The sequence below is a fragment of the Nothoprocta perdicaria genome, unplaced genomic scaffold (genome assembly GCF_003342845.1).
Source record: "Nothoprocta perdicaria isolate Ctin4 unplaced genomic scaffold, notPer1 scaffold_46, whole genome shotgun sequence".
Classification (NCBI taxonomy): Eukaryota; Metazoa; Chordata; class Aves; order Tinamiformes; family Tinamidae; genus Nothoprocta; species Nothoprocta perdicaria.
In genome coordinates, this window is record NW_020455710.1 from 3,983,548 (window position 1) to 4,010,221 (window position 26,674).

General features: G+C 45.7%; 2 protein-coding genes across 4 annotated transcripts; one reads left to right on the forward strand and one right to left on the reverse strand.

Annotated features, from left to right (window-relative positions):
• The first annotated feature begins 2,448 nt into the window (after window positions 1-2,448).
• Window positions 2,449-19,154, forward strand: PRKAR1A (protein kinase cAMP-dependent type I regulatory subunit alpha). 3 transcript variants are annotated; one of them, XM_026046720.1, is made up of 12 exons: window positions 2,449-2,677; window positions 5,937-5,999; window positions 7,046-7,224; window positions 11,050-11,223; window positions 11,804-11,895; window positions 12,117-12,178; window positions 12,546-12,592; window positions 13,160-13,318; window positions 13,908-13,968; window positions 14,233-14,354; window positions 14,991-15,072; window positions 16,980-19,154. In XM_026046720.1, exons 3-12 carry the CDS (start codon window positions 7,048-7,050, stop codon window positions 17,150-17,152), a joined length of 1,149 nt encoding a protein of 382 aa, XP_025902505.1. In that variant the 5' UTR covers window positions 2,449-2,677; window positions 5,937-5,999; window positions 7,046-7,047; the 3' UTR covers window positions 17,153-19,154. The 3 variants fall into 3 exon arrangements, with proteins under 3 accessions (XP_025902505.1, XP_025902504.1, XP_025902503.1); XM_026046719.1 differs by lacking the exon at window positions 2,449-2,677 and adding an exon at window positions 5,006-5,028; XM_026046718.1 differs by lacking the exon at window positions 2,449-2,677 and adding an exon at window positions 5,776-5,836.
• Window positions 19,155-21,382: 2,228 nt separating this feature from the next.
• FAM20A (FAM20A, golgi associated secretory pathway pseudokinase) lies at window positions 21,383-26,662 on the reverse strand (the record flags this gene model as incomplete). The annotated part of the gene is made up of 10 exons (XM_026046919.1): window positions 21,383-22,035; window positions 23,481-23,540; window positions 23,621-23,702; window positions 23,866-23,975; window positions 24,211-24,391; window positions 24,896-25,011; window positions 25,705-25,797; window positions 25,862-25,940; window positions 26,321-26,371; window positions 26,467-26,662. Coding segments are annotated over 10 exons (1,233 nt in total), but the record flags the coding sequence as incomplete, so codon positions are not given.
• Between the last annotated feature and the right edge of the window lie 12 nt (window positions 26,663-26,674).

Below are 26,674 nucleotides of genomic sequence, written 5' to 3' on the forward strand. Positions count from 1 at the left end.
GTGGAGGGSTAACAGCCAGCAGGGCAGGCTCCTCCAAGCTCCTTGTTGGCTATCTACCCTTTCCTGCTAGAGGAAGGGCTTTGAGGAGAAATGAAACAGAATATTAGTATAATAAATACCCTCTCCGCTGCAAAAACTTGGTTCTCATTCAAACAGAGAACGCAGGAAGGCCCATACGCTGTGTATGGGACTGGAGTGAGCCCAAGGCCAAGGTAACGTTAGATATTGCTAGCAATAACCTCGGCGTTCGTGTCGGTGCCACTTCTTGACTTCTTTCACAAAGCATGCTGAATTGGGATCTTTCTGGCTTAAAAAAATAACTTTTTCAAGTAATTTAAATAGTGATTCCCATTACTGGAGCACATGAACATCTCAAACTTTGCTCTTGACCTCAGCCTAGAAAGCTTTCATCCTTATCCTGCTGATGGGAAGCTGAGACAAAGGGAGGCTACGTGACTTGCCACATGAGAGGTGGGAAATGGCAGCGCAGCAGCAAGCAAGAGCTAATATCTATCTCCTAGTATCTTGCTGTTTCACATTCAAGGGTTACAGCATGAGACTGAAAGCCTATATTGCATTGATGCAACAGACAGCACACCCCAAGGAAAACTCTGACATTTCAAAGACCTTTTGTTTTTAAAGTGGGTCCYGTCCATCTGGGAAAATGTTCTATTATCTTGAGGGAGAAGCAGTGTGTAGGGGAGGAGGGGAACACAAACTTGCATCAGAAATCACTTGATTCTCCAGCCAGTTTGTTGGATGTCGGTCCAGACCAAGAATAGTGGATCTGAGTGACGTGTTTACTTCACCACCTGCTTTCAGAGATGAGCACACAAGTAAATGGCTTTTTTTTGACTGCTTTTATGTGTCTATTTAACTTGCAACAGAACTATGTCACAGATGATGCTCTAAGAAGCGGCTTTTCCCAGACTGCCAGTATGTTAAAAGCCAGGGAACTTAGGCTACTTTTCAATGAAAGTATTTACATTCTGTTGCAAAACAAACACTGATTGTATTTCACATGTGTTCCCGGAAAAGAAGTCAACAGTAGCTGCACACTGTCTCATTGCTCTTTAAAATCAGTTTGCGTCAGAGAGATCTTACGAGTCAGAAGATTCACATTTGCAGATGCCAGGGCAGTTCATGAACTGCTGGAGCTGCCCAGAGGTTGTGTAAAGTCAACGGCGTGAAACAAAGAAGGTTTGCATACAAACTGCGGGCAGTGGCAAAGACCTGCTGCTCTCCTATCTCCTTTCCTCTCCCTGAGGACTGGTCTCCAGAGAGTCTTTTGTGCACGAATGCAGAGGCAGCCCAGAGTTTCAACCTGCATCCAGAACCCTCTGCATTTATTCCTGTTCCCACTCAGTTTCCTGAAGTCCTTTGGACTCATGCACAGRTATCTAAGCAGAATGCTGATAATAAATACTATCAGGACTGGGTCTTTAGGTCTAGGAAAGGTGCTTGTGGAGCTCTTCCCTCTCTTCTTAGGTCAGAAGAAAGGAAGAACGTTGAGTTCAGCCGAAACAGATGGCTAAGTGGCAGCTGGGGGCAAATATCCATGCTAGAATTTGCTCGGGGCATCGTGTCTTTTTCAAAGTGCCATTGGGCTCTTCCTTGAGTAAATACAGGAGAGCTCCRTGATGGACCATAGATAACCGGCTGCATGGCCTCACGCTATGGGCTTGCTCTGTAGTTCCTCCGGAGGCAAAATGTTCCCAGCGTTGCTCCTTGGGAGTTGGAAGCTTTCCTCTGGGAACCACGCTGAGYGTGGGGAGGGCCGTGTTGGAGCAGGCACGTCTTGCAGATGTAAGTGGATTCCCCGGCTGGCCTATCTTTAAGATCTGGGCACTTCAGGGCATTGTTTCTTGGCTCTCGGTTACTCTCTTTGAGACTTACCAGTCCTTTTCTTCTTCAAAGCAGCATATGGAAATGATTTGAGATCTGCTGCTCAAAGCAAACCCGTTCTGCTCTGGGGACGCTTTCACACAGCTGTCTGCCCCATTGATGTGTGGCAGGACCAACATGGGCTTCCATGCACCATATTCTCAGGGCCCAAACATTAGATATTTTAGCCGGGTATTTAATCCAGATATTTTAACTTATGGCACAAGTTGTGGTGGGAAGGCCAGGCAGTATCTGTCAGATGGTTTGATTATTGCCCATACCGACTCTTTGCTGTCTTCCTTTATCACCTAAATTATTCTTTCATGTGGCAGAATTACAGATGTTGATACCAGATTTCTTTACGCTTAGTCTCACCCGGAGGCTCAAACTACATGGCAAATATTTGCACTGCCGTGCAGTGTGCGGCAGGCACAGTTTTTCTCTCTGTGCACACTTYGTGTAAACTGCAGCATCGTGCTGAAAGCTGCTGAGTTCACAGAGAGAGTCAAGTCCAGAGTCTGGCATGAAACCCAGGAGCCCTCACCAAGTAATCTATGCTAAACTGCCTAATGTTTTTTTCTGCCTTTTTGGCAGCTAATCTATGCGTCTGCGTATGATCACACCATACTGTCTCTGTGGGACGTGATGTGCAGCAGCAATAGACAGTTAGAGTCTCTGCTAGTTAAAGCTTGAACAAAATTACTAGAAATATGCTCAGGGTACACAGCATAAATTCTGCTTGTGAGCTTGCCGCCCTGAGCTCATGGATTTTTCTTCCACTGACTGATTTCTGGTARGTGTGGGTTGTATATTCAGGGTGATGGATTGACGTGATTTAACATGTAAAGTGCTGTGTTCAGCTCGCGCTTTTAACCACTGTGGCTCGTCTGAGATGGTGGTTCTGCATGGACAGAAAATGATGCTAGGCTAGGACAGTATCTTTAGTAGAAAAACCTGCCTCTGTAATTACTGTGCAGCACTCCAGATGCCCAGCGGCCCTGCGAATTCTGTTGTCTCCAAAATACCTATGGGGATCCTTTTCTCTCTCCTCTATCCACACAGCAGAGGACTCCTCTTGACTTGCACAACTGTCTCTTCCTTGGCCTTCCCAGTCACTGCCCGCAGTTATTCCTGGGAGAATATTTCASATGCTTTTAAAGGCAAATTTATCGGTCTTTCATGAAACCAAGAATATCCTGCATGACTTAAATGTAGAATGGAGATGAACCAGGTGCCTAAGAATGGTGATGTTGTCACTCAGTTCATGAAAGAATTGTGATGATTTTGGGATAGGGTGATGTTTCTAACCCTTAAATAGTGCTGCTGAACCCCTTCTTATAAAGGCTGAAACAAAAGTGGACCAGATACACAAACCTAACAGTAGTTAACAAAAATGAATGGACATGTTGGACTAGACACCCCAAGGTACTTAGGTAACCAGCACTTGACTTTCAGGGACCTAAATATCTTTGGATGTYCTGGACCAAGGATTGCAACACATCTGCAATACCTGTCACCTTGTCTCCTGCTTTAAGGGAGCATGAGGGAAATGTWGCTACTGTGTGAACCCAACTCGAGGCTTGTCACAATTAGCTGTTTCTGTGGACTCTACCCCAGAAAGAATTTGGCCTGYGACATTGGCCTTTGCTGCATTCTCACAGAATTCTGTTATCTGCCTAGAAATATCCTACCTCAGGCAATGTTTCTTGGTTTAAAAAATGGGAGAAATGAATGTGCTAAAATCAAGAAGACGAGGAAGCTGAATGCCCCACCGCTGAGGACAAGGGATGGATGTTGCCAACCATCCTTGGCAGTTGCCACTGGGCTTGGAAACGACAACCTCCTCCTAGGTTCACCTAAACGCAGGTTATAAAAGAAAAGCAAGTTATAAAAGCAGCGTCTCTGCCCTGTGATGTTCTTATCGAGCACGAGCAGCGAGAGATGGGGCTGCTCCGCGGAGCCATGGCCAGGAGCTCCTGGCAGCCTGAGGCAACCGCTTCCCTCATGAGAAACTGCGGGAATGAAAGTTGCGGGAATGGTGCTGAGGGTAACGAGCGTTATTGACTTAGGAATGTTTAGTGCTTAGTGTTTAGTGCTTAACGCGGCAGTTAAGGCTTGGGCTTGACTGTCACTCAGGCCCAACAGCAGGTTTTGGTCTTTGCACGTGGCCACAGTGGGCTCGCGTGTTGGGTGATTTTGGGGGGTTTATTTGTATTTAGTTATATTTTTCCCCCAATGTGGAGAAGCTCCTGGTAGTTTTCAAATTCCGCCTGGTGCTTCAACACGTCGCTTCAGGAGCGGGTGGATGCGGCACTGCCTGTGGCTGCCCCGCGCTCTGGGGACACATCACCAMAATGGAGGATTCCTTGAGATTGCTGCCCAGGTGGGATGGATTTTTGGTGAAAACACCCATTTTTGGCTCGGGGTTGGAAAACTGCAGACCTTGGCTGCTGATTCACCCCTAAGGGAGGACACACTACCAGCTCATGATTCCCTGCATGGCCGGGCACAACAGGCCTCGCCAGTCTGGGGCATTTAGGTGATTTTTGGTCATTTTGCCACATAAAAGCACCTCTGATGCAGGTGGCAGCTGCTGCCTAAGGTAGAACCCCCAATCTCATTTCCTTTTTACAGTGTAAGGCCTGAGTTTCACTGTATTGAAGCCTGCTGGTTTATCGCAARTGTGCCGTGTGCTAGTGGAAGACGAGACCTGTTTACTGAGGCTTGCACRCTTCCCTTTCCCTGTCCCCTGCGCGGCCTAACTCCCCTCAGCCGCCCCGCGCGCGGCCCCTTTAAGGGCAGCTCGCRCCCCTTAAAGGCGTAGGCGCCGCCGCTTTGCCTTAAAGCGGCGCTGGGCGAGCGTTGCCCTCTTAAGCGCCGGTGGCCCCACCCCTGTTCCGGGATGGGAGGGGCCGGCGCCTCCGCGTGCAGCCGCTTTAAGTGGGGCGGCCGCGCCTCCCGCCTTCCTCTCTCGGCGCTTGCCCCTTTAAGGTTACCGCGGCGACGGCTCCGGGCGAGAGCGAGGCGCATTGACGTCACGCGGCGCGGCCATTGGCTGGAGCGGCTGGTTTCCGGTGGGAGCCGCCGTTGCCGCTGTCGCCGAGGCCGGAGCCCGAGGCGGGAGGGGCGCGCGGAGCGGCCGCGGTGAGTGAGGCCGGAGCGGAGCGGAGCGGCCCGGCCCGGACCGGAGCGGAGCGGAGCGGCCCGGAGCGCAGGGGCGGCCCGGCCGCGGCACCGCGCGGGGCCGAGGCGCCAGGCGAGGCCGCCCGCCCGCTTCCCCTCCCCGCCGGGCCCTGCGCGGGGCTCCCCGGGGCCCGGCCGGGGCCTGGGGAGGGTGGTCGGGGGCAAGGGGRGCAGTTTCTGCGGAAATATTAGGTCCTGAAACGGAGGAAAAATCGCCCTGTGAAAACACTTTGTGGAGGTGAAATCACCCTGCGAAAATAGCGCGTTTGTGGGAACGTTTTTTTTTCCGTAAACCCCTATCCGGGGGGTTGCGCTTATTTGGYGCCCGTCTTGCCCATCGCACGAGCTGCAGCAGCTCCCGCCCGCTCCCTSTCAGCGGTGGTGCCCTTCGTCAGGCGCCGGGCTCCATTTTATTGTCCCTGTGGTTTTCTCGACTGCAACTTGCAGGCTGTGGTGGAGCCCCCGGGTCCCTCCGGGGCTGCTCATTAGCGCTGACCTTCGCCGTGCGAGCTGCCAAAACAAAAGGAGTAACTGGAGAGCTCCAAGGCAGCGTTCGGGCCCCGTGAGCCCCATACTTGGTGTGTGCAGAGCACATAATGCAGCTATGGCCGGGCGTGCTTCGGGAGGGATTAGCTGGGGCAGGAATGAAGCCTCTTTGAAGTGTTGGCAATTTCGCATTAACTCCAGGTCTCCTGTAATCTCCCGCAGCATAACTCGGAGGGGCGCAACGTTACACGGCCTGCGAGGCCCTGCCTGCTGCCTAAATAGGGTAAAAATGGACAGCGTGGCCGGGCTGCTTGGTTCTTCAGTGGCTTGTCATCTCCTGGGCTTATTTTATCTCGTTTTTCTTTCTTTTCACCTTTTAAAAGCTGATCCTGGGATCGAGCCATCTTGCTGCTTGTTTGTAGCTGTTGCCACCACCCTTGTTCCAGGTAACTTGATTTATGTTTCATTGAAAACGCCCTGAGAAATTCTTGCCTGCTTCTTTAACCATCTCAGTGTTGACTGTTTTAAGAAGAAAAATGATTAAAATGGATTTCTGTGTATATAAATATATATGTATGCGTGTATATATACACATATGCATYATGATTTTATCCTCTGAAAGAGAAAAAGGGACTGTTTAAGCTTTTTTTTTAATGTTTTTGCTGCTGATGCAATAAAGTTTCTTGAAAATTTGGCATTAAAAATGCATGTTTAAATACATAGTCTTGCTTATGAACCACTGGAGATATATCTGGGGACCCTGGCCCATGCTTCACATCTATTTTGGTGAATACACTGCAATTTAGAGAAGCTTTTTAGGAGAAACACCTCTAGTTCCATAGCTTCTTTTAGTGGACACTGCCTGGGTGTTTGGGGAGCTGCCTTTGATTCYTCCTTAATGTTTCTGTTGCTCTGAATATTCGCCTTTCTAATTCCCAGCTTTTACCTGTCTTTTGGTTGTCAAATCCCTGGCCCTATAGAGCACACAGCTCTGCCTATGAAGTGAAGTTCCCCTCTGTGAAATCTTAAGCTTAATCAGCAGAGAGCTGAGCTGGAAACATCACTGATAAGCATCTCATTCCCTGACTGTGAGTGCTCACAGAGCATAAATTGTTGAGGCCTTTCCAGCTCCATCAGATGCTTGGGTCTGTGGACTAGTCTGTAAAGCATCCCAACTGCTAATTGCTTTCCTCACACTAAGTAAGCTTTTCCATAGCCCTGGTAAGCCGAAGACCAAACTCTAGGATTTAATGTCTCTCACTGTTCAGTGAAACTTCAGAAACAGTTGGAACTTCAGAGAAAGTTCATAGCTTTTTCTCTCACAGTTTAGCTTGGTTAGTGGCCTTACAGATAAGAGATGGGTTTGTGCTATGATATTAAAATGACAATCCATCCTAAATTTTCTTTTTTAGGCCCGCTGACATGCCTGATTGTATCAGGCAGCAGCATCTTCATCCCACTGGTTTATTTAACCTTCTCTTTTTCCCTTCAGCGATGGCAGCTTCCAGCAGCAGCAGCAGCGAGGAGGAGCGTAGCCTTCGAGAATGTGAACTCTATGTCCAAAAACACAACATCCAGCAACTGCTGAAGGATTGCATCGTGCAGCTGTGCACYGTGCGGCCTGAAAGACCCATGGGATTCCTCAGGGAATACTTTGAAAGGCTGGAGAAGGTAAAAATAAGTGCTGTGAGGGAAGGAGAACGGAACAACCTCAATTTACAATTTCTCTGTGGGATTTGAGAGGCTGACCTTCAAATACGACCAGCGTTCATATTGGTTGTTTGAAATTGGAACTAAGGGAAAGCTTCTTCCAAGAGCTCAGTTTGGTGGTTTTTCTTTCTTTGTTGTTCCTGCTGCATTTGCTTTCAAGGTGTCTTTGACTTTATTTTTTTTTTTCTTTCCATTGAAATTGGTAGAAGTGTCCTCAGATCTTGAGGATGGAAGGTGGTTTGCCGATATACGATAGGCATCTCAATGCTTGCATTTGAAACAATGATTTTGTGTTCCCTTAGACAATTAATTTTTAACTTACAGAATATCTAACAGACAAGAAAAGCAGCTGTTGTGAAGGTGTGAGGAATTGAAAGACTAACACAGAGGAAAGATTAGACAGAACTACTGTAACTGTACCATTATACAGCAGTCCCTTGTAGGTATTTCTTTCATTACTTGCCTTATGTCAGGTGTGTGTTTGCCTGCCTTTCTAGGTAGATGTTAACAGAAATTACAAGTATGGGTAGTGAGAATTGTTTTGTAAGGAAATGGTTCGTGCTAGATACCGGGATAGAAATGAGCAGATGCTGTAGATTGACCTTTTGTAGCCTCTTCCTCTTCCTTTTTTTTTTTTTCTTTTTTTCTCCTCCTTTCGGTGATGACCTGAATAAGTTATTTCAGAATATCAGCAGCAAGCCAGGTAGAAATCAAATTTTTGAAATCATTGCCCCTTCCCATTGTGCTGCATTCTTTCCTAGCTTGGTTTCTTCAAATTTTGAAGTACTAATAGATTGCCAACATTTGTGCTGTTACTATTTCAATAATTATCAAGGTAAATTGCCTGCACATTTCTGCACGTGGAATAAATTTTTAGCCTTATCATGTGTGAGTTTGGAGTGGGAATAGTCAGATATTTCCTTTTGGTGAGCCTGACATGCAACATGGAATATTTCATCTTGAAACTTGGTGTATTTTTAGTAAGAGAACGAACCTAGTTCAGAACTCGATYATGTGTATTTCAGACTTTAATAACTAGTAGTATTTTTGTTCTGATGCAAATGACTGAGTGCTCTGTCAGCCAGCAAGCTGAAGGCTGAAAAAGCAAAAATTATGTGGTGCCTCTTTTCACCCGTAAATTACTCCTGTAGTTTTGGTCAAGATCTTTCATTATCAAATGTGTTGCCCTAGATGAGTTAGTGCAGTTGTGCCTAGAAAGGAAAGCATTGTGTTCTTCTTACCTTTTGGAATTTGAAAATGGCTGCGTCTTGCTTTTTTAAGGGTATTTCACCATTCAGCCTRATGGATTGGCTTTAGTTTAGCTGGTTGAGATAATACCTTAGTATCCATCAAATAAGAGCTGTGGATGCCTGTGTTATGGGAGCAAACTTTGATATCTGTGTCTGCAAAGCACAAATGCTAGGTGGTGTTGTTAACCAGTTCTACCCTGGAGCTTAGCTCTGGTTGAGGAAAAGAAATATTTGAAAAGGGAATTGTCTCTTTCAGCAACCAGGGATGGTGTCTGTTAAACCTGTAATGAAGCAAAACTGCTTTTCAATAACCTGCTCCATCGGTTCCACTGGGTGAGACTGGGCCTGTATTCTCATTTTAGGACTGAATTTTGAAGGAACATAATTTAAAACTGAAGCTTGGTTGTTTTTCTCTAGTTATCGTGGCAGGTCATCTCTCCACAAAACACACACACAGTGATGACTCACTATGCCTTGTTATTAAAATGTGTTGAGCATATTTAAAAATGCTTCTGGATTTATGTTCAGAAACACTAAAATTGCTGCCTCTGAAGCAGTTATAGCTCCTTTAGTGATTCAGCTGTGCCCTCTCCTGAGCTTTATGAAAGCTTTCACGTGAGTTTGATTACTCTGCATTGATTGTATAAATGTTCTTGTTTTTTTCCTATTTGTGGAAGGCTAAGGCCTCTGTTCTTGCTGTGGAAGATAGTTGGTAACATCAGTGCATGCTAAAACTTAAYAGCTCTGTGGTGCTGTGCTTGGCTACATAATTTGGTTTCAGCTGCAGAAACTTAATGTAGAGATCAYTATTACAGCCTGCAAGATAAGTATTAGATATTGCCATGGCTGTCCACTGCAATAGATATACTTTTGAAATTCTGTATATAATTTGGTTTTGTGCGCAATAGTTTTAATAGAAAACTACAGTTAGGTTTGATCAACACCTTTGCTTATCTCTCTCACTCAGAGTGTTTTCCTCCTATGTATCTCTTTAGGATAGCTGGTATATTGCAAGTTAATATCCCAGCTTAGCCACCTGTAGCATGTATCCATGTCCTGCCTTAATGTGCATCTGTGATGGTGTTTTTTTAGCTAGATCCCAGGTGTTACCAGCTGTGCTTTTACTTTCAGTAAATTTCTGTTACTTGAATGGACCCCCTTGGAGTCTCTTGCTGAGCACTCCTCTTTGGTACCCAGCTCCCTAGCTAAATGTCACTAAAGTGCTTCTGTCTTTCAAGTTGACATAATTATGAACAGTTTTTTTATATTTTATTTAATCTTGGAACAAATAGAGCAGCTGATGTTCACTTAAAATAATGTTATTTTATGTCAGTTGTGTGAAGAAGCCTGTGAATGGAGGAAAAAAAAGAGCAATAAGGCTTTAAATACCTCTTACCTCCATCATTTTGAAATGTAGCACTATTTTATTAATGGCCGAGAATCAGGAAGTGAAACATAATTCACCCTAGCAGGGCAGCTTCCTTGGGCTATCTGAGAAGCGTAAAATGCGAGCCCGTGGTAGCGCGCTTGTCTGACGTCCCCTTCCTCAAACACTCTTTCCTGTTGCACACAACGTCTCCGTATCTCCGGAGCGGAGTGTGGCAGCCAAGCAGCCTGCTGCCCACAGGGCAGGGAACGCTTTGATCAAGGACACGAGGACAAAACCAGCTCTTGAARGTGCTGGGAGTTCTCCTGCAAGACATCATTCCTTTTCTTTTAGGGCATGTCCCAAACCCTCTTCCCATAACGCTGGGAGAAATGGATCTTAGYTGTCATGATTCAAGGGCTTTGGCACCAGGTTTTTTGGTTTATTTTTAATGACAAAGCCTTAAGGAAGGTGAAGCTCCAGGAATGCAGAAGAACAAAACTTCTGTGAGTGAAGTTAACTAGACTTGGTTTTACTGCAAGCACACCAGTCTTTTATAATGTTAGTAGGAACACGACACGGAGGGTAATTGAGAGAAATACTGAAAAAGGGTAACATTGTGTGACGTTGACAAGTCTGGCTTGGCCATAAACTGTTTGGCCTCKAGCGTCCTTTCTACAGTGCTCTAGTAAACAACGTTCATATTTCTTTCTCCTAAAATAACTGATGGTTATTAAATATCTAGTTGGTTCATGACTTGACCTTGTTTGGAAAGCTTCTCATACAGCAAGGATTTCTGAGGAATTGCTCTTCTGTCTTTCAAATGGTGAAGGCTTAACACCTCCCAGCTGAGGGGAAGCACATCAGAGTCTTGGTCATCTATAGAATTTTCTTTGCCTGTTGAATACACTAATGGAAAGTGTTTGTACTTCTAATTAATTCAGTTGTTAATGTAACTTGATAAATATCAATGGGTATGAATGTTATGAAAGGCTTATCTGCTTTTAAAGGCCTTTGATCTGGACTGCTGTAGTCACCCGTTCGCATTGCTGTGGGTGTATCTGTACACAGGAAGCTCCTTTGCACTGGCAGGCTGAATTGCAATGTGATATGTGCCTGTTCTCACTTTCCTGGCTTTCGTGACACGGACATCCCTTCCTTCCTGTTTAGGAGGAAACAAAACAGTTGTTGAATCAACAGAAGTCTGGTTCGCGCTCGGACTCCCGGGAGGATGAAATCTCTCCTCCTCCTCCTATGAACCCCGTGGTTAAGGGCCGAAGAAGGCGTGGGGCCATCAGTGCAGAGGTCTATACAGAAGAGGATGCCGCGTCTTACGTTAGAAAGGTCTCAACTGCATCTCAACTCTTCATAAAAACCATGTCTATAATCAAAGAGTTTGTCTAAAAATAAATAACATTAAGCCTGTATGGCTTGTGCAGCTGTAGACAGCAGGCCTGTGTGTGTAGCTCTTAAGAGATCAAAGAACTATCATGACCTTAAACTGTTTTTGCATAACTTGCACTTGTAAATATATATAAACATACACACATATAARATTTATAAAACAAGGTGTTTCTGTTTATCTCATAGGTGCAACAACATCATCCTTAGCCTAATGGCTGAGCAAATTTGCCACTACTCATAGGGAAATACGGGTTGAACAGATACTGGCACTTTACTGGGGAAAAAAAAATTACAAACTTACCTTGGAATGATATTTTCAAAGTTGCATAAAATAATACCAGRTTTTACTTTCAGTAGCCCATTGTAAAACATTGCCTATGCTTGGTTTTGGATTAATAGTGCTCCAAAACTGGAAAGTGTTACCTAGTGTTTTGTGGCAATTTGAGTAATTTATTTGGTGTGGGGAATGGAGCAATCTTTCTCCAAATTTATACCTGTTACTTTTTTGTTTATGTCCTAGGTTATTCCAAAGGATTATAAGACTATGGCTGCTTTGGCAAAAGCTATTGAGAAGAATGTGCTCTTTGCCCATCTTGATGATAATGAGAGAAGGTAGGAATGGGCCTTTAGTCTTAAAGTACCCCACAAAGTGCAGACTTCAGAAGAGCTCTGTGTGTCATAATGTCCAAAGCTGCACAGCCTCCTTAGAGCTGTTTTAAGCAGACAGAGGCTATAGGAAAAGTATTTATTTGCAGATTGCAGATATGTGTATGAAGGCCTRTGTGCATGGCAGGTGCCCAAGCAGGTGTCTAATTTTGATATCCTTCTTTCAGTGACATCTTTGATGCGATGTTCCCCGTCACCTACATTGCAGGCGAGACCGTGATACAGCAAGGTGAGTGGCAGGGACAGAGCTGGTGAGCAAGCTGTGACCTAGTGCTCTTGTTAGTATCCTGCTCTGGAAATAAAAGCACTGTCTGGAGCCAGTTGCCCTTTCTTGCCATGTTATGTGAAGCACTGCTCACACTCGAGTGTGAGGATTGGAGCCCTTGTAGGCATTTGTGGTTTCTCTGTATATATCTGYCTGAAAGATGCTGGCCTCATGGATGCTTTCTGCAAGCAGTGCAAAGTTTGTCTTTGACAATCATATTATATTACAAATACCAAAGTTGATGTAGATGCTAATTTTGTAAAACATAAATATTTGGATAAATGCTCTCCTTTGTATGTATTAAGTTTTTGATTTTTTTCTCTCTTTTTAGGTGATGAAGGTGACAACTTCTATGTTGTTGATCAAGGAGAAATGGATGTAAGCACTCCAGATCTTCCTTAGCTGATTGCCTCATAAGTTCTTGCTTGTAGAAATTTAGTTTTTCAGCTCCTTTAGCTTCTGCTTATTGACCACTCTGGCTGCACAGGGTTGCACAGAGTTTCAAAATGAATGATTTGAACACAAACAGAATATTAATGCTTTGCAAGTGAAGGGCTGAAACAAGTTGTGTGGGATAGACTTTCGGCATCAAAACATTCATAGTTTTCTGTTTTTTTCTGACARTGTCTTTTAAGTCCTTCTAGTTCTATGTTGCATAGAGACTTTCATAATGGAATTTTATTTCTCATCCGAGGATTTCTTGGGCACACATGCACAACCTCTCTGTGTGTGATGCAGACAAGACTCCCTTTGCCAGTAGTAGTAAAACGTGTGCAAGGAGGTTGGACTAGATGATCTGTAGAGGTCCCTTCCAACCTTAAGGATTCTATGACTGTACAGATGCTAGGATTTCTCCCCTTCCAGGAAAGGCAAGGGGTGGCAGCATCTTTGCAGTGTTTYCAGCTCACCTTGGGCTCGGGCTCACCACCACACACTGCCTTTCAGGTTTATGTGAACAACGAATGGGCAACTGGTGTTGGCGAAGGTGGCAGCTTTGGAGAGCTCGCCCTAATCTATGGAACCCCCCGAGCTGCCACGGTCAAAGCAAAGACCAACGTGAAGCTGTGGGGCATTGACCGAGACAGCTACAGAAGGATCCTGATGGTACGTGCTTTTCTGGCTGATGCCATTGACTCAAGCAGCTCTTGGGCTAACCCGGGTTGTGGTTTTACTCTTCACTCGATTTTTCTCCTGTCTCTTGTTGGAGATACTTATTATAATTCCTGCTGTTCACCATGAGTGGTGGGTTGGGGCCAAGCTTGGGTTAGCAGAACAACATTACAAATGCAGTGTTAAATTGGACTACAAATATAACACTTGCTGGTTAGCTTCTGTCAGACGTTTCAGTTCTGCTCTGTATTTTACCCTGTTAACGTGAATAATCTGTGTGAATGACAATTGTAACTAGCGTGGGCAGGTGCTGGGAATTTGGTAAGGTTATACAGTAAGAATGCACTTCATAAACAGCAGGGCCATGGCAAATGCTCAAGTGCTTTGTGAAGGTTGCTGAAATCTTAAGTAATGGAATTTGAAAGCCCTTGAGATCCTGTGGATTAGAGTATGTGATACAGGATGCAGTAGGTCTGGTTAAACTGTATTTCTTTGTCCTTGAATTTTAGATGAAAGGCTGATGTCAAACATGACATTTGAAAAACTTACTTTGCTATGTGTTTGTGTGTGKTTTTTTTAACAGGGAAGTACTTTAAGAAAGAGAAAAATGTACGAGGAATTCCTTAGTAAAGTATCTATACTGGGTAAGTGAGAAGGCTTTTTTAATGGGCTAAATTAGCATAATAATGCTGGATAACAGCATTATTGTTACTTGTTGTGGTAAATTGTTTAAACAGCCTGGAAAATCTCTATTGCTTTTCTGCGTCATCCCAAGATAATTCCTAACAAATTCTTGGTATTTGTGCACATGTTGCTGGAAACAGAAAGTAGGCTGACTTCCATATGGGAAGAAAAAACTGTGTTTTATGCCTCAGAGATAATCTGTTAATGAATTGTTGGCTCTCTAGAATCCTTGGACAAGTGGGAGCGTCTCACCGTAGCTGATGCATTGGAACCGGTACAGTTTGAGGATGGGCAGAAGATTGTGGTCCAGGGAGAGCCAGGGGATGAGTTCTTCATTATCCTGGAGGTAAGAAAGGCCAAAATTAAAAGGTTTGGAAACTTAATGATGTTTCACAGTGCTTAGTCTGCCCCTAGGCCTGGGGAGAAAAATGAAATTTAAGAATGTACTTCTAAATAATTGCTAATAAAATAATCTTACTGGACATGCAGAAGTTTATATTTAGTTCTGCTATTTTTACAAATGGCAATTCCCGGAAGAAGTAGCATTTCTGGCTTAAACCAGCTTTTCCTATTCCAAAAGAATAGAGACCCATTCTAGGCAACTAGTCAGTCTTGCTAGGGTTTCATTCCATGTGTGAGGTTTTTTGTTTGGTGGTTGGTTTTTTTTTGTTTGTTTGTTTTTTTGTTTTTTTTTTTTGTTGTTTTTTTTGTTTTGCTATTTGTACTGTCATAGCCTTAGTATTGTGAGAGAGAGAAGTGGGAAGAAATTAATAGAGTAAGTAAGGAAATATTCAATATGCTTTACGTTTTTTTTAGCTATGTTTATGGAAGAATCTAGTGATTTATGCATGAAGTGTGTAATGTTTTTGAATATTGAGATATCACAAGGGTTATTTCTGCAAAATAGCTAATCCCTTATTGCATTCAGTGTTTCAAGTGATCCTGGAAACTCTAATTGTTTATTTCTTGTGATTTATTCAAGGGCACAGCTGCAGTGTTACAGCGTCGATCAGAAAATGAAGAGTTTGTTGAAGTGGGCAGACTGGCACCTTCTGATTATTTTGGTGAGTTGCATAGGGCTTTATGTAAGCACTGTTATCACTGCCACTGATGTACCTTAAATGTATTGGTGGCTGCTGTTGCTAATAGTCTTGGGATGGGTTTCCTTAATTGCTTTTCTGCTGACTCTCATGGTTTGGCTCAACTTCGGGTAGGTATCCAAGGCATTGAGCTTTAAGCTGTTTATGTGCGTGTTATTAAAAAAGTGTTAGTCTTGGATTACTTTCTGTCTGGAAGGCCCTTTGGTGATTCAGTCCAAACCTTCTGCTCAAACCAAGGCCAGCTTTGAAGTTCTATCAGGTGGTGCTTGAATGCGTCCCTTCCAGTCCTCCTTGTCTCTCAGGATGGACRTCTCGCAATCACTTTCATTGACTGCTCTCATCATGAGCAATATTTTACTTAGACCTAAGGAATTTTCTTTTTTGCAACATGTTGTTTCTCACCCTCTGAGGTCAGATTAGTTCCATCCTTATAATCACTCATTAGGTAGTTGCAGGCAACTGTAAGATCCCTATCAGAGCCTTCTCTGCTGGTCTGACTCGTGCAGCTCTTTCATCACCTTTTTGTGCGTCCTGTCCTGCAGCCCCTAATGACTTTAGTGGCACTGTTGGAATTGCTCTGTTCTGTCAGCGCCTTGTAGTGGGGAACCCAAAACAGGGTGCAGCTTTTAGTAAATACGAGTACTGATGCATGGAGGCTTTGAGATAATCTTCCCATGGAACTAATCATGTGTTTAAGATGTGCAGATTTATTCAGGCTTGCACGAAAAGACTGGAGAGGCATGTCTGCAGAGCCTTCTTGAAGAGTAATATATCATTATAAATAATATGTCACTATATAATGAGATATTCCTGACTAATTCAGGATACTGAAGTGGCTCAAACTTTTAAAAAAATGAGCTCAAAGCAGCTGTTCAGATCCTGTCATTTAGTGCTTGAATGCCTGCCTCTCAAAATAAACCAAAAAAAAAAAAAMMCCMAAAAAACAAGTTTAAGATGGGAAAGATACAGGGAGTGAAGATGTGAGCTGTGCTCTTGCRAAAGTGTTCTGGCTGGCTGTTCAGTGCTCCTGCTTTGCAGATGATGCAATAAATAAATACTCTGTTGCAAGGCCTGAGTGTGGATGTGCTCAAGAGTACAGTAAAAGTACTGGATCTGACCAAAGATCCATTTAATGCAGCATTGAGGACTTGATGTTTACTGTATGTGTGCCAAGTTAGCCTTCTCTAGCCTTTTCCTTGGTAAGTTCCTTTCAGTTTCCTGCTCCTGAACTGGAAGTCGCCTCTTCCATTGCGTTCAGATGCTGCAGACCAGTCTCCCAGGGTTTGTTTTGTTTTCCCTTAGAACCTACTTATTCTCTTGCACCCTGTGTTGTGGAGACCAGTGAGTTCAAGAGTTTTAATTGGGCACAGAGGAAAAAGGTCTCTCCTCCTTTCTCTTAAACAACCCTTCTGACAAAGCATGCAGAGGAGATTTATTCTCAGAAAGGCACAGAATGAGTTCTGCAGTCCAGAAGATGAGTATGTTCAGCCCAAGTGCTTAAAAACAGTAACGCCCCACAATTAATGTTGGACCTTTCTTACTCTTCTTCCTAGGAATGCTAGGGGTGACTGTTACAACAAATGGATGATAAAAAAGCTTGTTAGAAATTTAATTTCYGAATTTGTTGTTGCAGTTGCCAGGTAGGTATTTGAAACAGTTCCTGGCATGTTTATGTGACTTCATAATAATGCTTCACAATTGTGTATAGCACAACTATAGATTTTTGTTGTGATCGTTATTAAATCTTGAATTACCTTATTACCTTATGTTCAGTTCTTAACAGTTTGAAGCCCAACAGAGTAATTCCTCTGGCTCTGTGTTGTTTCTTGCTGTATTTCCTAATGCTGTTCTCCCTTTCCCTGTTGCCACAGGGGAAATAGCCCTGCTGATGAACCGTCCTCGTGCTGCCACGGTTGTTGCTCGAGGGCTGTTGAAATGCGTCAAGCTCGACCGACCCCGATTCGAACGCGTCCTGGGCCCCTGCTCGGATATTCTCAAACGAAACATCCAGCAGTACAACAGTTTTGTATCACTGTCTGTCTGAAATCCTCCTCGCTGTCAAACACGCTTCACAAATGCAGACTGCTTTATTACCCTCGTGCAGAGCCACGTTACCACTGGCATTTGCAGCTTCCTGTCCGTTTTAAAAAGAAAGAAAAAAAAAAAAAGGCTTTTCATGGCACTATTTTTAATTTAGAGCATATTAGTTCTGTGCTCTCTGTCCCATTATATAAATAGGGAAAAAATCTATGGAGAATTTTGCTGTTACAGCTTCTCTCTGTGCAACATAGCGTCCAACTCTGGCAAACGCAGCCTTGCTTTAGTGAGGGGGGAGATCTCCTGACATCTTGCCAATTGCCATAGAGTAAGGAGGTAAGAGTGGGAAAACTTTAAGGTGTTTCTCGAATTGTTGGACGTATTTTAAGGCTATGGTCATAATCTGCTGTATTTCTCCTCAATTGAGAACTGTCCTTGTAACTGAATTTCTTGGGGTTTGGGTTCTTTTGAATTTTGGGGGTACTGTAACCTGGGGCTCAATCAATGAGGCATCAGCTGCTAAAGAAAAGCCACAGTTGGAATTTAACAGTATCTTTGTTCCTGTGTCTGCTGGTTTAAGATTGCTTGGTTACGTTTTTGTCACGTGTAAAGCAAACAAAGCTTTCAAGGTTATAGTTCTGGTGATCTCCTGGAGTTGTTACTTGATTTGCTGACTTGCCACAACTATTTTTTTTTTAAATTCAGCTGTAGATTTGCCATTTAAAATTTTTCCTCTTCAAAGTGGCAAGAACCAAATGTTGCATTAAATGCCTAACTGTGGTCTCTAGTACATAAACTGGTGTAAGAATAGCACAGCTATCCAGCTGGTGTTAATAGTCAAATACTAGATTGGTGCAGAAATTGGAAGCATATGTTTTGTTTTCCCTGTGACTCCTGCTTGCATATTCCTCAGTTGATATTTTTTTTAATGAGCTTCAGTTCAGCTTACCCTTTCCTACCACATAARAAAAGATTTAAGTATTTATGGCCAGCAGAATCAATTGTTGGAGGAGGCTATTGCTGGTGCATTTAGACACCATTATGTGAGGCAGAAAAGGTGAATGTTACAACTTTGCAGCAACACGCAGTTGTTTTAAGTATGTTTTTTAAATCAATGAATTTATAATTTTTAAACTTGTTGATTATAAATCTAGTCTAAATACAAAGGTGCATTTGTTCCTTGCGAATCGAATTTACAGGACACGGATACTTCATCCTTGCTCTCTTTTCCAAGTCCGRTATGTTGCCGAGTCTTAAATGTCCTTAAGTATTTCCCAGCTCTGTGTTGCATTACTCTGTGAGCACCAATACTTCCCCAAAGTTTTTACGGAATTCCACRGTTCAATAACAATAGGCAATTTTTAGGGTTTCCTTTAAAATGTAATTTATATCAAGTAGTGTAGGTTTGTATTTGGGAGTGACAGCAAGCAGTTTTGCATTTGTTGTGCAACGACTTCTAACAATGGAGCCCTTGTTTGCTTTCTTTTCCAGGGTGATACTGATACAAATTCAACAGTTTTTTTTCCTCTCAGGCTTGTAGATGATTAAAGAGAGTCTGCTAATTGATGCAAAACAACACGGAGGACGTGAGGCCTTTACGAAAGGTTTTAGGGTGTTTCTGACTATGAAATCCCACTTGTGGAATTTCAGTGCTTACATGGTGCAAGTTCTCTATTCTGAAAATGTTGAGTAGAGGATTTCAGCCAGAGCCTGTAGTGAATGAGCAAATGCTACTTTTTTTTCCTTTTTTTTGTGAAACAATTTTCTTCAGTTTTGACTATCAAGATTTTTTTCTTCACATGTTCTTTATGTTACTTTAAAGCACCAAAAACTCTGTGAACTAGTTAGAGCTCCACAAAAAATGCACATTTTTTTATAATAAGGCTTTCTAATCAAGTTTCACTACTGCATCTTTTTAGCTTGCTGATTACTCCCTTTTGTAGTTTTACCTACAAGATTTTAAGATAAATCAGCTAAGTCTGAGTTAAATATTAATCACAGTTATAGCTTTACCTTTGTGTGCAATTTCAATACGTTTGAAACCACAATTGGCATAGTTTTGCCTTAGCTAACATTTGGGCTTTAGAAGTAACTGTTTTGCTAGCCCACCTTTAGCGAATTTACAAAGTCTATTGCCCTAGAAAGCTAGAGTCAACCAGAGGACCATTTTTGTATTGTTACCTGACTATATAAGTCTGATTTACTGTATGTGCTAATATATTATATTATATTCCTTTTGTTATAGATTGTCCTAATGGCAGGTAAAGCAATAAAATGATTTAAATTCTTAAATGTAACCAGCCTCTCTTTCTCCTCCCCTCATCCCTGTTGTAATTTGTTTTCCTTTGGCCTTGGAGGATGATTTATTAATAAGCTGGAGGAAACTAAGTGGCTTAATGGATTTAGCTTGTTGTTAACCCTGGAGCCTCTGGAGCAGCCTTGGAGCTCTGTCCTTGGGTGGGTGTTGCTGCTTTGGGTGGAATCGCTGGTAAAACAGGTACCTGTAGGTGTCTCTTGGTGGCAACTYGTGGTACTTGGATCTGGAAGCTGCAAATTCCTGGCCCAGCCACTAACCCCGGAGCTCGCGGGTTTGTGCAAGGGGGCTGCTCCCCTCTGGGCACAACCCTGGTGGAAGTTTGGAGCGTGCTGATTTAGTCAGGAGTGGCCTGTGGTGGGCAGGTGGTGAGAAACAGATGGAAATTCATAAAAGTCACCAGTAGGGGGGGATAGATTAAAATAATAGGAATGCCATTTATTGCATGCAAGATGTGGCTGTTACTTCAGTATCAGGCATGGAATTCCCAAAGTTCTGTTGATTGAAGGAGGGGAGGAAAAGTGAGAGACACAGGGCTCTCTAAGGTGACCAATGTGGAGACATGACTGGACTCCTAAAACCTGCTTTTATGAAAGCTGGAGGAAGGACAGCTAGGAGGGTATGGCAAAATACAGATCAGGCCCAAACAAATCAGCTATTTTTTTTCCCCTCTTTTTTCTTCTCACTACTGGTCATTGCTCCAGAGCACAGGAAGAATCTCTGCTAAGTGGAAACAATTTCAAATTTCCTCCAACACCAACCAGAGCAGAGTGGGGACCCGTAGGGCCAAGCTCAAACTGCAGCTGCAGCCTGCTCTGCAGCTCTGCAGTGCCTGGCCAGGCAGCCAACGGGAATCCACCACCACAATAGCTCTAACCCACACTAGAGACCCACGTGRAAAGTGATAGCTGTGGCCAAAGAAGCTTTCATGCCTTCTTGTATGATCCAGTGTTACCCAAGTCTCTTTAGGTTGGGCAAGACTCCAACCTGCAAGAAAAGGAGCCAGCGCAGATGAAGCAGCTCACGGAGAACCAGTCAACGGCGCCTGCCTTTGGTTGGGCATCCTGGGAACRTTTGTGCTGCGGTTTGGGGATTTTCCTTGGAGAGCTGCAGTGCTGTTGATGGTGTTTTGCTTAACTTAAAGGTTAGTTTAGAATGGGCTTGTTGTAGATGGATTGCTTTTCTTCCTTAAGGATGATAAATTATCAACAGAGTTCTCATGCTTTCCCTAGGCTGCCAAAAAGCTCAGTGCAATCGTTCCTGCACAGTTAAAAACCAATTAAAGAGCCTCAGTAATCGAGCCACCCTTGTCCTTGGGAAGAAGGGAAATTATAATTTCAAAGGTCTCTGAACTTGCACTGTCCTTTGCTTGTTAGTCCCTATTGCATCCCCTTAAAGTGCAGAGTGTAAGTGTGTATTTGTGAGATCCAGCTCTGCTTTCCAAGGGCAAAGCCCAAGTAGCTTAACTGAGTTYAAAGGCTATGAGAAGATGACCTGAGCTAGAACCCACCCCACTCTGTAAAGATGTTTTCACTGGAAGTTGGTGGTTTCTTGAACTGTAATTGCAGCCCTGCTCTCTAGGGATTTTGTTTTGAAAAGGCTGCACTTGCAAATCCAAGGTGATGCCCTTACATTCCTCTTATGCCTAAACTGGTTCTTTCATGTATAAAATGATCAAAAATACAGTAATTTTACTGCCCTGTGAGGCGGGGGGCTGCATGTGCAGATCAAAGTGTGGGACAGGTTGGTTCTTTAGGCTGGAGAAGAGACCCGGGGGCCTGGGCAAGGCAGGGGAAAGCCCTGTGGGTGCTCCTCACATGGACACTGCTGACCCAAAGCTGCAGGTGCTGCCCTCGTGATGTGGGGCTGCTCTTTGCTCAGGTGCACTCTGTTGGCTACAGAACACAGACTTGAGAGGAAAATACTCTTAGCATCTATTTATTCAAGTCTCATCCTTAGATGTAGTTTGTGTCCTTCACCAGTGAGCCCAAGATCCTGAGCAGGTTAAACCAATGCCCGCGTGTCCCCCCACCCTCCTGGGCAGGAGGCCTCTGCTTTCCCACTGGAGAGCTGCTCTTTGGGGGCAGAGAACCACCACAGTCAGACCACCACTGACCCACACACCCTTCATCCCAAACACGGGAGTTCTGGTCAAGTGCCCAGCACAGGAACTCATGTGAACCTTGACCATCTTCCAAGAGTTTCCCCTCTCAGTCTTGCAGGCTTTTGTAGACAGAAAGYGGCAGCTAGCAACGTTTTCCACTTGCCTTGCAGGGGTCTTCCTTCCAGGGAACAGAGGCTRAGGACAGTTTTAACCGTTCAGCTTCACCTTGTCGGGCGTGGGAGCCTCTGGCTGCGTGGTGTCGTTGGCCACCACCCTGCCTTCTCCATACGTGTCTATGCATTTCCCCACGGCTTTGAGGACCAGCTGGAGCCGCCTGTCCAGGGCCAAGAGATGGGGCTCGGTGAGGACGGGTGCCAGGGGGTCCTGCAGCAGCGATTCCCGCATGACGTCGCTGAGCCGGTACTCGGGCTGAGCCAGGAGCTGGAGCCGCGACAGCGTCGTCCTCTTGATTCTGGGGGGAAAAAGGAGAGGTTGGGCATCTTAATACACATTTCTTGCAGTAGCTGGGCAAGCGCTGGCTGTCGTTTTTCCTCTGAGTTTGATAACCCARTTCTCCAGACTATTCCAGGTTCTGCCATGTCAGCAGAGCCAAGGCTGGTACAGGAGACAGGGACAGTAATGGACAGTAATCCAAGGCCCTTATCAGAAGCCTTAAATCCGCTGGAAGCCAAAATCACAGAATAATTCATCTGGGAACAAGCTGACCATATTTAATAGAGAAGTGAGTAGTCAGTTGTTGAGATCCACCTGTTTTGAGTGGTCCCTCATGGCTGGAGTTGCCTATAGGTCTCCTCRTAAATAGGAAATTCAGTCTCCTAATGGGTGAAATTTAGGAGCCCTTAGAGCTCCTTGATTTCATTCTGCTGCAGGATTTTATTCCTGCTGGATGTACCTGGCTGGATTTTGCCTMGCAATGAGTAGGTGACTCTGGACAGGCTGAAATCTGTACTTCTGTGCTTACGTAGGGAAACCTYTTCGCTTCCTTTCCTAGCGTTTTTGGATGCTTCCTTACTCCAGATGGATTGTCTGTTTGAAGGGGAGTTTCTTCGCATCTCCCTCCAGTGGAGTGAGTTGCTTTTACAGTGTTTTCAGCCCTAGTTGGCTTATTAAAAGCTGTAACTTGCAGGTCTTCTTTGCACTACCTTCTACAAGGAGAACTAAATTAAGAACTGCTCCTGGTAGTTGAATCTGGAAGAATAGGAAGGATTTGACCTGTGGGGATATTACTGTTCAGATCAAATTAAAATGTAGAGTTAATTTAAACCACACAAAACAGGAGTTCRTCGGAAGGATTCACTTGGTGCATGCAATTATAAGCGACAAGTCACACTAGGTGCAAATAACAGTTTTTAAAATTAGATTCAGTCACATAGATGTTTGGGGAGAGAGCACAATTAACTTCCCAAGGCTTAGGTGGAGCAGGAATAGCAAGGAAATAGGTTAGACATCTCCTAAAGAGAGACCACGGGGAAGAGCAGCTTTTTCTCTGTCTCTTTAATTTAACTTTCAGCTGTTGATTTATGGGAATTAATAAAGGAGTAGCCAAGATAGGGTTCAAATRGTAAAATTTATGAGCTTCTCCTTAATGCCATGAGAGGAGGAAACCTGATTAACTGTCTCAAGGTTCTCCCAGGAGAGAACCTTTTTGGATGGAGATTTGTGAGCTCCCTGTCAGGCACACTCAGACAAATGGGTCTGAGAGCTCCTCATGTCTCCCTGGCTGGGAGATGCCAGGAGACTCTTCCTGAAGGTCTGACCCAATGGGCAGTGTTTCCTGGTCTCTCGGTGGAACCTTTAAAGGTTYTCAGAGAGCTGCCAGGTGGTTCCATGTGGGCTTCCAGCAGGAGAACTGCCARGCCCTCGCTGGGAAGGGGGGACCATGAGGCCGTCACTCACGTGCAGCACTGCGAGAGCGGTGCCAGGATGGAGGTTTCATCGTGGGAATGTCGCCCAAATCTAGGGGTAAGCAGAGAGTGCAGAGCTTACGTCGTGCCCGCGGTGCTCCTGCCCTTGCCGGCGTCCCGGCGGAGCCTCACCCTCTGGCGTTGTCCAGGTGCAAAAGGAAGCCGTCGTCCCCAAACTTGGTGAACATTTCGTAGTGGTGACGGTCCATGTTCCCTGTCAAAGGGTAGAGGGGAGCTGTGTTTCTCTTGCAAGTGGCTTTCTGGCCCACCCTGTGTTTTCCTTCAGACCCATGTGAAATATTTGCAGCAGATGACACCGCTGCTGACGTGCCTGTGAGAAACACCGCAGTGTGGGCGCGAAGGACGGTCCAACRTACCTATTAGGAAGTCGAATATGGCCATGTCAATGATGTTGAGCAGCCGGTTGCTGTTGCTGTAGGGGTAGATCTCCCTCACYGTGTTGCAGTAGAGCGGGTTCACTTCCCACCTGCGCAAGGAGGAGAAAGGGATGCTGTTAGTGCAGGGGTTTCTGAACAGCTTTCTGAGCCACAGTTCAGCCCATTAGGCGTAATGGGACAAAGCATGGACAGTCCTAGAATCTCTCCCTAGATATATCCCCCCAGACAGACATTTGCTATATGATCATTCATGTCCTGCTTGTCCCCCTTCCCGCACGCTCCTTGCAACACAGACATGGGAATGGGCCACATTTACCCACTTACTCTTCTTTTCCATCAAAGGAGTAGGACCGGATCCAGGGGTTTGGGATGGAGAGCCGTGGCGCCAGGTTGAGGGAGGGCAGGAAGGCAGAGAGGGACCCTTCCAGGAGGTGAGGGTTCCCGCACACCGCGTACTCCGTCTTGCACATGTAGGGGCACTTGGCGAAGAAGCACACGTTGCTGGCTGGGAGGAGAGCAGGACAGTGAGGGCAGGAAGCACCGTCTGCAGGAGGTGGCAAAAGTCTTGACAGTCCCAAATTGCCCCCAGCCCGGGCCGTGGTCCCAGCGCAGTGGATGCTCTGGAGCAGAGGTTCCCTGCTTTTGAGGGTGCTATGGGCTGACCTCTTCCTCTTCATGGGATGATCACTGAATTTGTTCTGTGATGAATATAGTTTTCCATCCATTACGTAACCATGAACTGCCAGATTGTGGTGGATACCTGCACTTTGGTCAATGGAGAGACCCACATGTGTGCTAGGGGAGAGGCTAGGAAAAGAGGGCAAACGGATAGTTATGGCAGATACTTCCCAAAGGGAAGCTGTGAGACAGATGCTGATGCTGTAACCGTGTCTCTGAGCATCTGTTTCCACCAGGAATTTCATTTTGGTACCTCTACACAAGCTCTGCCTGGCCTTTTTCCATGCGGATCACATGTCTGGAGCCTCGGCTGGCTCCAGCACTCTCCTACCTGGAGAGACGAAGAAGACGCTCTGCAGGACTTCATTCTTGGTGACCTCCAGGATCTCCTTGGTGACGTTGATTAACCTGCCAACGGTGGGGGGAACACGCCGGAAATCCAGGATCCTGCATGGAAGGGAAAGCTGCTCAGGTGCCTGCTGGCAATGGGGGACAGCAGATACCTCCCTTGTCCTTCCATTTGCAAACYGTGGGTCTTTTTTCCCCTCTATGTAACATCTCCAGACTTCTTATTAAYGGGAAAAGAAATTGCTTTATGCTCTGGACAAAAAGGAAGCTGAGTTTGGAYTGTGGTATTTTAACAGCTGCCTCCTGGAAGAATCTGGATGTTCTTCTCCAGAATTGCTCCCATGTCCTTGCATGCACCCTTCGCATGCAAACTACGTCCTCCAGGAGGGAGAACAGCCCTCCAGGCCCTTTGCAACGTTGCACAAGGGAGGCAAAGGAGGATCGCCCCCACTCGCAGGCCTGGCCTCCCAGCAGATTTCTGGGTTTACCCTATTACTTATTGAGCAATATTTAAATAAAAAAAAACATTTTTTTTTCATCTTGCATCTTTTAATTCTTAAGACTATAGAGCGCTTGAGCAAAGCTGAAGGTTGTCAGCTGGGGAGGTTGGATGGGGAGCTGAGCTGACCRAGCTCCAGGCGCGAGGGAGTCAGGGCAGGGGTGGAAAGGGAGCCCAGCTCTGCCCTCTCCCCAGCTCAGAGTCCCCTCTGCACCACTCGCCACCTACTTTAGTTTAGGGAAACGGAGACCTGGGGGTAAAATTCATGGCCGTTCGGAGCGGTGGCGCCRTACCTGTCCAGGTGGAAGGCGGCGATCTCCGCGTTGTGCCTCTGGAAGTCCACGAAGTAGAAGACGTCCTCGGGAGTCTCCTCATCCCGTTTCTGCCTGGAGGAGAGCGCGGGTCAGGGCCGGCGTGCGGCCGCCCCGGCTGCCCGTGGGCCCCGCTCACCTCATGGGCTTGAACATGGCCTTGCCGAAGTCCTGCAGCCTCAGGACCAGCTTCAGGTGGACACCACTGGGCTTGACAACTGTGGGAGRAGATGGGGATGCCTGCAGGGTGCTGCCCCGGCTCCGATGGGATTTGCTCTCCATCGGCCACCTGGAAGAGCCAGCCCAGGGAGCCCCAGGGTGCCGCTTCCCAGATGTTTCCTTCATCCCTAACCCACTGCAGTGCTCCCCAATTCTGCCTTTATTGCACTACTTATATCTTTGGGGTTGGGACAAATTATTTCCCTTCCAAGAAAGGAAAAACCCGTCGGTCTGCATCGCTCCTGGGGCGGCAGACGGAGGTGCCGGGAGGATCCAGAGGGTTCCTGGGTGGGAAGCGGGGGCTATGGAGGGGCCATGGATTTCCGCGCACTGGGGCAGGGGTCTCGGCACCACGTCGGGTCCCCGCRTGCTCACTCACTCTGGGCGCAGTCGCAAGCTCCCAGCAGAGCCTTCTCGTCCTGGCTGTAGTCTGCAAGGACAGCAAGAGAAGCCATAAGGAAAATGGGGATATTCCCGCCTTTCCCGCTGCCACGTGGGGCTGGTCGTGTCCCCAGGGGCCCTTACCCGCGCTCACAGTGCTCAGGACCTGCATGTCGCGCAGGAGCCGCTCCACCACGGGGCTGCCGCGCGGGTAGAGCCCATCGCGGCTGATGCCCAGCTGGAACTGGAGCCAACTGGTGTCGGGCCGGAGCTGCGCAGCCGCCAGGGCCGTCGCATTGAGCCCCTCGCGGTGCGGCCGGCGCCTCCTGCAGAGAGAACAGCGTGAGGCCAG